General features: G+C 48.1%; 1 protein-coding gene across 5 annotated transcripts in view; it reads right to left on the reverse strand.

The window, feature by feature from the left end:
- Positions 1–12,176, reverse strand: part of dnmbp (dynamin binding protein) — a 102,660-nt gene that overhangs the window by 26,325 nt on the left and 64,159 nt on the right. For all 5 annotated transcript variants that reach the window (XM_048550758.2, XM_059653011.1, XM_048550760.2 and 2 more), the window contains exons 5-6: positions 1,622–1,803; positions 956–1,055 (exon numbers count right to left, since the gene is read on the reverse strand). In XM_048550758.2, the coding sequence (XP_048406715.1) occupies positions 956–1,055; positions 1,622–1,803 (282 nt within the window). The remainder of the gene's footprint in view (positions 1–955; positions 1,056–1,621; positions 1,804–12,176) is intronic.

A 12,176-nucleotide genomic window follows, 5' to 3' on the forward strand; every position in this document is an offset into this window, starting at 1 on the left:
GGGAGAAAGCAGGGCAATGGGGTTGAGGAACTTATCAGCCATGACTGAATGATGGAGCACACTTGATGGGCCAAATGGCCTAATTTCTGCTCCTATTTATTATGGTCTGGGGCATAGGGATTGTTGATAAAATTTGCTGATGATATTAAGATAGGGAGGAAAGTAAATTGTGATGAGGACATAAAGGAGGCTGCAAAGGGACACAGACAGATTAAGGTTGTGGCAAAAAAAAATCTGGCAAAATGGAATATAATGCAGAAAAATCTGAAATCATCCTTTTTGGCAAGAAGAAGAAAAGCGTATTCTCCAAATGATGAGAGACTGCAGAGCTTCGATTTACAGTTCAGAGAACATTTACCTGATTAATACCTGGAATGGGCAGATTGTCTTATGCGGGAATGTTGGACAGGCTTGTATCCACTGGAGTTTAGAAAAGAAAGAGGCAACTTGATTGAAATTTATATGATTCTGAGGGGCTCTTTGGCAGGGTGGATTTGGACAGGATGTTTCACCTTCTGGGAGAATCCAAAACTGGGGTCACTGTTAAAAATAAGGCCTCGCTGATTTAAAATTAGTTGAACAAATTTCTCGAGAACTGACAGTCTTTGAAACTTTCTCCCTGAAAAGGTGGTGGAAGCAGAGTGCTCGAATATATTTAAGGCAAAGGAAGATAAAATGTTATTAAGAGTAGGCAAGGAAGATTACAATGAGAGCAGCCATCATCTTGCGGATACTAGCGGGTTTGACAGGCTGAATGGCCTACTCCTACGGGAAGGTGGAAGAGGGGGGCAGGGGGATTATTCGACCTTCTGCAGAAGGGGCTGTGGGCCCCAACCATTCACTGTTTCTGAGCCCACAGATGCAGCCACACCTGCTGAGTCTTTTTTCCAGCCATTTCTATTTCTATTTCAGATTTGCAGCATCACAGCTCTGTTTCCTTATTTTGTAACCGTACCTATACTGTCAGTACCCTCCAGCTCCATCAGCAGCCGCTTGGAAACCTCTATAACCGTCTGAATGTTTCCGAAGAGAGCCTCACAGTCGACCTGCTGTAACTGAGAGGAGGGGGAAATATCATTAATTCCAATTCACCCTTCCACGAGCTTTATTACCCACCCCTCATTTGTGCCCCACACTTGGTACTGTACACCCCAGAGCGCAGAGGCCCCTCCACATCTCATCCTGGTGCAATGGCTAATGGTTTCACATTAAGACAGTAAACTTGCTGCAATTACAAACAGTGAGAAGTTAATCCTTGTTGATTCTCTCAGTACAGTATAGGCTGAGTGTCTGAGGGAGGGCCAGTGCCAAGGGAGTGCTGTCAGAGCAGTGAGCACTCGTTTCCTTTAGGTGGTAGAGACCATGGGTTTTGAGGTTGCTGTCCAAGGAGCCTTGGTGCATCGGGAGTGAATGCTGAATTGATGGATGTGGGGCCAATCAAATTTAATCTTGGACGGTGTTGAGTTTCTTGAGTGCTGTTGGAGCTGCACTCATCCAGGGCACTGTTCCCATTGAATGAGGAAGTGTCAATCAAGTTTATTAATAAAGTGAGAGCGAGCGGACCAATTTCACTGGCCCTGTCACTTGCACGGGGACCACCTTGCCTCTCTCGGCCTCTCACCTGTTTGTTTTGGAGGGGGATGAGCACCTTGTGCACACACATCTCCAGGTCCTTAATGTAATCAGCCTCTGTCTGCAGCAGCTCCTCGATGACCTTTGCCCTCTTATCCATCATCTTCTGACTGGGGCTCTCTGGTAGGGCTGGTTCCAGAGCACGGTGGTCATTGGATAAAAGTGTCATGTCTGGGAGGGGTCACAAGCAAAAAAGGATGACCAGTGGGTTAATAAACATCCCTGGCATGAATCTCATTTGTGGAATGTTCTCTAATGAGAGCTGTACACTTCCATTATGAAATTCTCATCTCCTTTTTCAACTGTATGACCTCATCCTGTCTTAATACATAAAATATTGAAGTCTATGGCAGAGGAACAGGCCCTTCAGCCCACCATGTCCGTGCTGACCACGATACCACTCTAAACCAATCCCATCTGCCTGTACCTGGTCTGTATCCCTCTATTCCTTGCCGGCTTGTGTCTGTCAGGGTGCCTCTTAAAACGTTGCTCCTGTACCTGCTTCTACCACCTAACCCCGGCAGCATGTCTGGGTACCTACCACCCCCTGTGCAAGGGATTCCCTTCACACACCTCCTTTATGCCTCTTAGGACTGGACATTTCCACCCTTAGGACAAAGAAGTCCCAACTATTCACCTTATCCACGTGTTTCATAATTTTACAAACTTCTATCAGATTGCCCTCAGCCTCCGATGCTCCAGTGAAAACAATCCAAGTTTGTCCTTATAGCTAATACACTCCAATCCAGGCAACATCCTGGTAAACCTCTGCTGTGCCGTCCACATCCTTCCCATGGCATGGTGACCAGAACTGCAAACAACGCTCCAAAATGCGACCTTCCAAAGTTTTATACAACTGCAATGTTACTTGCTAACTTTTACGCTCAGTGTCCTGACCGACGAAGGCAAGCATGCTGTATGCTTTCTTTACCACCTTATCCACTTGTGTTACCACTATGGACTGGCACCCCAAAATCACCGTATTAATGCTCCTAAGTGTCCTGCCTTGTACTGTATACTTCCTTCTTGTATTCCTTGCCCAAACTGCATCACCTCACACTCATCCAGAATAAACTCCAACTGCCATTTCGCCACCCAACGTTCCAGCTGATCTATATCCTGCAGCATCCTCTAAATCTTCCTGACTATCCACGTCTCCAACAATCTTCAGGTCATCTGCAAATTTACTAATCAAACTGCTGACATTTGGTCCAAGTGGAACACCAACTGGTCACAGGCTTATGAAAAAGAAAAAATTCATACTGATACAGGATCTTCACGGCCACCCGATACCTCAATAGGTTTTGCTGGCAATGAGCTTGTTATTTTAGTTAATGTGTTCAGACATATCAGTGGGGCAGGTGGGAGGTGAACCTGGAGCTTCTGGCTCAGTGGAAGGGTCACTACCACACAGTGTCACAAGACCCCCTCACCACCAATTAAGTATGTTTACAATGTAGCACAGTGTCATTGCCTCCCTAAGGTGCCAAAGGGACAAGGATTCGAATCCCACCATAGCAGATAAAGCTTGAACTTAATAAAAATATCTAGACTTAAAAGCTGGTCCTTGTCTTGTGCAACAATGCAGCTATGTTGGTTGTTGTTAAAAACCTCCCTGGTTCATGAATTGTGGCAAGAGAGCGAGAGAAAAAAGTAAAACAGAATGTTCTACTTGATCAGAGGGCTATTGTCTCAAAATCGGGAGACATAACTGGTGTCTTAAACTTGAGGGAGTGGTTGAGTAGAGAGTTTTTTGTGGTAACCTCAGCTGATGTAGAAACTGTATCCACGCTGTTGGCAAAATTGCATTGCAAACTAGCCATCCAGCCAACTGAGCTAACTGACCACAAAGATAGAAAGAGAATAAAACAGACAGACAATGTGAGACACACTGGTTACTGGCACAGATGCAATCTTCCTGAGTCTGGTCAGTGTACTTGTTGAGCTGAGCGCTCCATATCCCACTGACCTGTATGGAACAGATTCAGCCCAGATAGGAAGATCATTAAACTCTTAAACAGGCTGTGTTTTTGCATGGCCTCCAGCTACTCTTCCCTCCTGCTAGCGGAGAATCTCACAACGATTGCTGCAATTAAAAGACATATACAGACCAATGACAACAGCTCTAAACAGTTGGTTTTAAGACAGTAATCCGTTCACAGATTAAGTCTCATGAACCATATGTCAGTGTTTAATCCTGTTACCACTTACAAGTGGACCAGGTCCCTTGACCGTGCATTCGATGTTCAGTTCCGGTAGTCTCCTCGCCACCCCACACACAGTTCCCTGTGTTGGAACCTGATCAGAGCCGATACCCATTGATGATCATGTTCACCCCCTCAAGCCTGCTTAGTACTCAACCAAGTCTTAATGGCTGCTCATTCACCTCCACTGTTTTCCTTGCTTGATCACTGTATCCACTAATTCCATGAGTTCAACTGTCATCCTTCCAGACACCAAAGATAGGAGACAATAAGGACTGCAGGTGCTGGAAGCCCAAGAGGTTAACTTTCCTTCTCTTCGAATGCTGTCTGACTTGCTGTGCTTTTCCAGCAAAGATAGACCCTTTTCTGATCAAACTCTCCTCAACCTCAGAATCTGGCCAGAAAAGTTTGGTTTCACTTGTCCAAATGACAAGAAGATCTCTTCTTAAGGAAGGAAAGTGAAACTATGATCTCACTAGAGTCCAGTGCTGTGGTGTCAAGACTCCCTTACACTCTAATCAACTGCCAGCAAACAGCAACATACCATTCATTTACCCAACTGATTGCTGAATCGGTGTTACTTTTCTGTGATTTGAAAACAAGGGCACCTGCATTCCTCTAAATACCAATACTTTCTAGTTGCTCATTGCTTAAAAATATTCTGCATTTCCTTTCTTTCCAAGTGAATCACTTCTTACTTCCTCATATCAGACACCATCAAGCTTCCTGATCACTCACTTTTGTCCTCCACATTCCTTTACAGCCTTTGTTGCTGGCTTGGCATCAGTAAAACTGGATTTGTTACTTTCTGCTGCCTCAGGTAAAGATGCAGATTCTCTTCGACCTCCAAAGGCTCGAGCAGAAATCCCAGGCTGATATCGGTCAGTGCCGGCAGGGCGGGCACTGTCAGAGGGTCAGTGCCAGGGGAGCATGGCTCTACCAAAAATTTAAGTAAGGCCATTGCATTCCCCCTCCCATGCTCTGTAAACTCCTATAATTGTCAGATCTCTGCACTCTTCCAATATCGTCCTTATGAACGCCCTTGACTTCCACTGGCCAAGTCTTGGCAGTCATGTTATCAGCTGCCTGGGCCCTAACGTTCAGAAACCTCTCAGCCACCGCTTCACCCCTGCCATGCTCGAGTAGTTCGAGAGGTCTTAAACTAGTATGGCAGGGGCGTGGGAACCTGAGCTGGAAACCGGAGGTGAGAGTTGATGCAGGTGAGGCAGTAGCAAGAGGTAGACCAGCTGGTGGGAAGGAACCAAGGGATCGGTTAAAGCATGAGTGATAATGGGAACTGCAGATGCTGGAGAATCCAAGATAATAAAATGTGAGGCTGGATGAACACAGCAGGCCAAGCAGCATCTCAGGAGCACAAAAGCTGACGTTTCGGGCCTAGACCCTTCATCAGAGAGGGGGACGGGGAGAGGGAACTGGAATAAATAGGGAGAGAGGGGGAGGCGGACCGAAGATGGAGAGAAAAGAAGATAGGTGGAGAGGAGAGTACAGGTGGGGAGGTAGGGAGGGGATAGGTCAGTCCAGGGAAGACGGACAGGTCGAGGAGGTGGGATGAGGTTAGTAGGTAGCTGGGGGTGCGGCTTGGGGTGGGAGGAAGGGATGGGTGAGAGCAAGAACAGGTTAGGGAAGCAGAGACAGGTGGACTGGTTGTGTGATGCAGTGGGTGGAGGGGACGAACTGGGCTGGTTTTGGGATGCGGTGGGGGAGGGGGAGATTTTGAAGTTGGTGAAGTCCACATTGATACCATTAGGCTGCAGGGTTCCCAAGCGGAATATGAGTTGCTGTTCCTGCAACCTTCAGGTGGCATCATTGTGGCACTGCAGGAGGCCCACGATGGGCACGTCATCTAAAGAATGGGAGGGGGAGTGGAAATGGTTTGCGACTGGGAGGTGCAGTTGTTTATTGCGAACCGAGCGGAGGTGTTCTGCAAAGCAGTCCCCAAGCCTCCGCTTGGTTTCCCCAATGTAGAGGAAGCCACACCGGGTACAGTGGATGCAGTATACCACATTGGCAGATGTGCAGGTGAACCTCTGCTTATTGTGGAAAGTCACCTTGGGGCCTGGGATAGGGGTGAGGGAGGAGGTGTGGGGCAAGTGTAGCATTTCCTGCGGTTGCAGGGGAAGGTGCCGGGTGTGGTGGGGTTGGAGGGCAGTGTGGAGTGAACAAGGGAGCCACGGAGAGAGTGGTCTCTCCGGAAAGCAGACAGGGGTGGGGATGGAAAAATGTCTTGGGTGGTGGGGTCGGATTGTAGATGGCGGAAGTGTCGGAGGATGATGCGTTGTATCCGGAGGTTGGTGGGGTGGGGTGTGAGAACGAGGGGGATCCTCTTTGGGAGGTTGTGGCGGGGGCAGGGTGTGAGGGATGTGTTGCGGGAAATGTGGGAGACGTGGTCAAGGGCGTTCTCGACCACTGTGGGGGGAAAGTTGCAGTCCTTGAAGAACTTGGACATCTGGGATGTGCGGGAGTGGAATGCCTCATCGTGGGAGCAGATGCGGGGGAGGCGGAGGAATTGGGAATAGGGGATGGAATTTTTGCAGGAGGGTGGGTGGGAGGAGGTGTATTCTAGGTAGCTGTGAGAGTCGGTGGGCTTGAAATGGACATCAGTTACAAGCTGGCTGCCTGAGATGGAGACTGAGAGATCCAGGAAGGTGAAGGATGTGCTGGAAATGGCCCAGGTGAACTGAAGGTTGGGGTGGAAGGTGTTGGTGAAGTGGATGAACTGTTTGAGCTCCTCTGGGGAGCAAGCGGCGGCACCGACACAGTCATCAATGTAAGGGAGGAAGAGGTGGGGTTTGGGGCCTGTGTAGGTGCGGAAGAGGGACTGTTCCACGTAACCTACAAAGAGGCAGGCATAGCTGGGGCCCATGCGGGTGCCCATGGCCACCCCCTTAGTCTGTAGGAAGTGGGAGGAATCGAAAGAGAAGTTGTGGAGGGTGAGGACGAGTTCGGCTAGGCGGATGAGGGTGTCGGTGGAGGGGGACTGGTCGGGCCTGCGGGACAGGAAGAAGCGGAGGGCCTTGAGACCATCTGCATGCGGAATGCAGGTGTATGGGAAATGGACGTCCGTGGTGAAAATGAGGTGTTGGGGGGGGCCAGGGAATTGGAAGTCCTGGAGGAAGTGGAGGGCATGGGTGGTGTCACGGACGTAGGTGGGGAGTTCCTGGACCAAAGGGGAGAAAATGGAGTCCAGACAGGTGGAGATGAGTTTGGTGGGGCAGGAGCAGGCTGAGACGATGGGTCGACAGGGGCAGGCAGGTTTGTGGATTTTGGGAAGGAGATAGAAACAGGCCGTGCGGGGTTGGGGAACAATGAGTTTGGAGGCTGTGGGTGGGAGGTCCCCTGAGGTGATGAGGTCATGAATGGTGTTGGAGATGATGGTTTGGTGCTTGGGTGTGGGGTCATGATTGAGGGGGCGGTAGGAGGTGGTGTCAGAGAGTTGGCGTCTGGCCTTGGCGACATAGAGGTCAGTGTGCCATACTACCACTGTGCCACCCTTGTCTGCGGGTTTGATGGTGAGGTTGGGGTTGGAGCGGAGGGCTGCCCGTTCTGCGGGGGAGAGGTTGGAGTGGGTGAGAGGGGTGGAGAGGTTGAGGCGGTTAATGTCTCGACGGCAATTAGAGATGAAGAGGTCGAGGGAGTGTGTTTGCTTTAACGCAAGGAGTATCAGGAATAAAAGTGATGAACTTAGAGCATGGACATAGAACATAGAGCTGGTGCTATGATGTTGTGGCCATAACAGAGACATGGGTTTCTCAGGGGCAGGAATGGTTGCTGGATGTTCCAGGGTTTAGAACATTTAAAAAGAATAGGGAGGGGGGATAAAAGAGGAGGGGGTGTAGCACTACTAATCAGAGAGGGTATCACAGCGACAGAAGCTTCCATTGTCGAGGAAGATCTGCCTACTGAGTCAGTGTGGGTGGAAATTAGGAACAGCAAGGGAGTAGTCACCTCGTTAGGGCTTTACTACAGGCCCAATAGCAGCAGGGAGATTGAAGAAAGCATAGGTCGACAGATTTTGGAAAAGTGTGCACGCAGTAGGGTTGTTGTAATGGGTGACTTTAACTTTCCTAATATTGATTGGAACCTGCTTCGAGCAGAAGATTTGAATGGAGCTGTTTTTGTAAGGTGTGTTCAGGAGGGTTTCCTAACTCAGTACGTTGACAGGCCGACGAGGCCATTCTAGACTCGGTGGTCGGAAACGAGCCGGGGCAGGTATCAGATCTTGTGGTGGGAGAGCATTTTGGTGATAGTTACCATAACTGCCTCACATTCTACATAGCTATGGAGAAGGAGAGGATTAGGCAAAATGGGAGGATATTTAATTGGGGAAGCGGAAACTATGACGCGATTAGACACGAGTTAGGAAGCATGGACTGGGAGCAATTGTTCCATGGTAAGGGCACGATAGACATGTGGAGACTGTTTAAGGAACAGTTGTTGCGAGTGATGAATAAGTATGTCCCTCTGAGACTGGCAAGAAGGGGTAAAATAAAGGAACCTTGGATGACGAGAGCGGTGGAGCTTCTCTTCAAAAGGAAGAAGGTAGCTTACATAAGGTGGAGGAAGCTAGGGTCAAGCTCAGCTCTAGAGGATTACATGCAGGCGAGGAAGGAGCTCAAAAATGGTCTGAGGAGAGCCAGGAGGGGGTACGAGAAAGGCTTGGCAGAACTGATTAGGGAGAACACAAAGGCATTTTACACTTATGTGAGGAATAAGAGAATGGTCAAAGAAAAAGAGTAGGGCCGATCAGGGATAGCATAGGGAACTTGTGTGTGGAGTCTGAGGAGGTAGGGGAAGCCCTAAATGAGTTTTTTGCTTCTGTCTTTACCAAAGAAACGAACTTTGTAGTGAATGAAACTTTTGAAGAGCAGGTGTGCATGCTGGAATGGATAGAGATAGAGGAAGCTGATGTGCTGAAAATTTTGTCAAACATTAAGATTGACAAGTCGCCAGGCCCGGACCAGATTTGTCCTCGGCTGCTTTGGGAAACGAGAAATGCAATTGCTTCGCTACTTGCGAAGATCTTTGCATCCTCGCTCTCCACTGGAGTCGTACCTAAGGACTGGAGAGAGGCAAATGTAATTCCTCTCTTCAAGAAAGGAAATAGGGAAATCCCCGGCAATTACAGACCAGTAAGTCTCACGGCTGTCGTCTGCAAGGTGTTAGAAAGGATTCTGAGGGATAGGATTTATGACCATCTGGAAGAGCATGGCTTGATTAAATGCAGTCAACACGGCTTTGAGGGGGGAACGTCATGCCTCACAAACCTTATCGAATTCTTTGAGGATGTGGCTAGAAAAGTTGATGAGGGTCGAGCTGTGGATGTGGTGTATATGGACTTCAGTAAGGCATTTGATAAGGTTCCCCATGGTAGGCTCATTCAGAAGGTCAGGAGGAATGGGATACAGGGGAACTTTGCTGTCTGGATACAGAATTGGCTGGCCAACAGAAGACAGCGAGTGGTAGTAGAAGGAAAATATTCTGCCTGGGAGTCAGTGGTGAGTGGTGTTCCACAGGGTTCTGTCCTTGGGCCTCTACTGTTTGTAATTTTTATTAATGACTTGGATGAGGGGATTGAAGGATGGGTCAGCAAGTTTGCAGACGACACAAAGGTTGGAGGTGTCGTTGACAGTATAGGCTGCAGCGGGACATTGACAGGATGCAGAGATGGGCTGAGAGGTGGCAGATGGAGTTCAACCTGGATAAATGCGAGGTGATGCATTTTGGAAGGTCGAATTTGAAAGCCGAGTACAGGATTAAGGATAGGATTCTTGGCAGTGTGGAGGAACAGAGGGATCTTGGTGTGCAGACACATAGATCCCTTAAAATGGCCACCCAAGTGGACAGGGTTGTTAAGAAAGCATATGGTGTTTTGGCTTTAATTGGCAGGGGGACTGAGTTTAAGAGTTGTGAGATTTTCTTGCAGCTCTATAAAACTTTGGTTAGACCGCACTTGGAATACTGCGTCCAGTTTTGGTCGCCCTATTATAGGAAAGATGTGGATGCTTTGGAGAGGGTTCAGAGGAGGTTTACCAGGATACTGCCTGGACTGGAGGGCTTATCTTATGAAGAGAGGTTGTCTGAGCTCGGACTTTTTTCACTGGAGAAAAGGGAGGAGGAGGAGAGGGGACCTAATTGAGGTATACAAGATAATGAGGGGCATAGATAGAGTCGATAGCCAGAGACTATTTCCCAGGGCAGAAATGGCTAACACGAGGGGTCATAGTTTTAAGCTGGTTGGAGGAAAGTATAGAGGGGTTGTCAGAGGCGGGTTCTTTACACAGAGTTGTGAGAGCATGGAATGCGTTGCCGGCAGCAGTTGTGGAAGCAAGGTCATTGGGGACATTTAAGAGACTGCTGGACATGCATATGGTCACAGAAATTTGAGGGTGCATACATGAGGATCAATGGTCAGCACAACATCGTGGGCTGAAGGGCCTGTTCTGTGCTGTACTGTTCTATGTTCTATTCCGATCAGCCACCTCTCTCAATCATGAACAAAGTGATGGAAGGTGCTACCGAGAGTGACAGTGGTACTTACCAAGTCTTAAGCTGAGCCACAATCCTGGTTCAGCGGTGGCAGCTTTCTCCTGAGGTTGAGGTGTCATGGAGTTCAAATGTCACTCCAGACACAGCACATCACCTGACCTGACCCCCCCCACCCCCGCCCCGCTCCGTGATGAAAGTGGGAGGAACGCACCATCCCCAAAGGATGATCAAACAAGGAAGGTAACAGCTCAATCTTCACAGATTAATGACCCAATCAGCTGATGCCTTGGGATCAAGCTGAGCATTCAGGTGTTCTAGCTGCTGAATGTACCAAATGAGATCAATGGGGTCACTGTGTGACTCCTTATCTCACAGCTTGATCATACAATCAGAGATAAATCCGAAAATTGAAGAAGAAAGAGTTAACAAAAGATTCAAAGCAGATGGAGGAAGTTTGGAACTCTCTTACAAACAGCAGATGACAGCACCGTGGTTCGTTTCTGAAAGCAGAAGTTTTTTTTGCCAGTGAAGAATGGCAATGGGTAGGGAGCCCAGGTGATAGAGTTAAGAGACAGATCAGCCATGATCTATGAAACAGTGGGACGTATAAAGGACCCCTGGATCTAGTTTGAAGATAGAAAGGGAATTCTTGGCCTGTCAACGTTTGTACCTTAGTCAATGTCATGAAAACAAACTACTTGGTCAAATGTTACATTGCTGTTTCTGGGAGCTCACCATGAGCAAATTAAGAGTGTTTCCCACATTACCATCGTGACTACACTTCAAATAAAACAAAAAGTTAGCTATAAAACACCAAGACATGTAGTACTTGAAGAGTATTGTCTCAATGCCAAGTTTGCTTTAAAATCTAATTGAATGGCAGAACAGGGTCGAGGGCCTGAATGGATCATCCATTTTGTACAGCTACCCAAGAGGCACAGCAGAACAATTCAAAAATTACTAAATCACTCTCCTCTTAGATATTACAACAGCTTGTCCATATGCTGCAAGCCCTGGATAACATCCAGGTTTGGGCTGGTAAGCCACAAGGTACATTTGCATCACACAAGTGAAACGCTCCACCAAGGGAGAGAATCTAACCATGACACTGTATGACTATCACCAAATCCGTCATGATTAACATCCTAGGGGCTAACAGCCACATAAATAAGAACTGAGGAAGGGTCACTGGACCCGAAGCATTAACTCTATTTATTCCAGCAACTTTGTTTTTGTTCCTCACTCACAAGCCATCTACAAGGTAGGAGCATGATGGCACAGTTCCCACTTGCCTGAATGAGCGTAGCTCCAACAACACATAAGCTGCTGCCCACAATCCAGGACAAAGCAGCACTCTTTACTCTGTGACTCACACCGCACCCATTTTCTTCAGCACTCTCTCCCTCCACCAGTGATGTTCAGTATCAGGTGTGTATATCCACAAGATGGACCCCAACTTATCACCAGGGCTCCTGCGGCAGGCCATTCTAAACCCATGACCACGACACCCAGAAGGACAAGGGCAGTGGCTACATGGGAACATTACCAACTGCAAGCTCCTATCCAAGCCACTCACCATCTGGATTTGGAAGTAAATGGGCATTCCTTCAGACTTGCTGGGGCAAAATCCTGGAAATCCTTTCCTGAGGGTATTGTAAATACAGTGCATGAACTGCAGCAGTTCAAGATGGCAGCTCAACACCTTCTCAAGGAAAGCAATTAACACTGGCCCAGCCAGAAATGTACATATTTTGAGAGAGACTTTAAAGAAATTACAACAGTAATTGCACTTACACTGCTGGCTGTAAACAATAGCGCAAGGCCCTGCAGCGA

The sequence above is a fragment of the Stegostoma tigrinum genome, chromosome 20, assembly GCF_030684315.1.
Source record: "Stegostoma tigrinum isolate sSteTig4 chromosome 20, sSteTig4.hap1, whole genome shotgun sequence".
NCBI classification, from domain to species: Eukaryota; Metazoa; Chordata; class Chondrichthyes; order Orectolobiformes; family Stegostomatidae; genus Stegostoma; species Stegostoma tigrinum.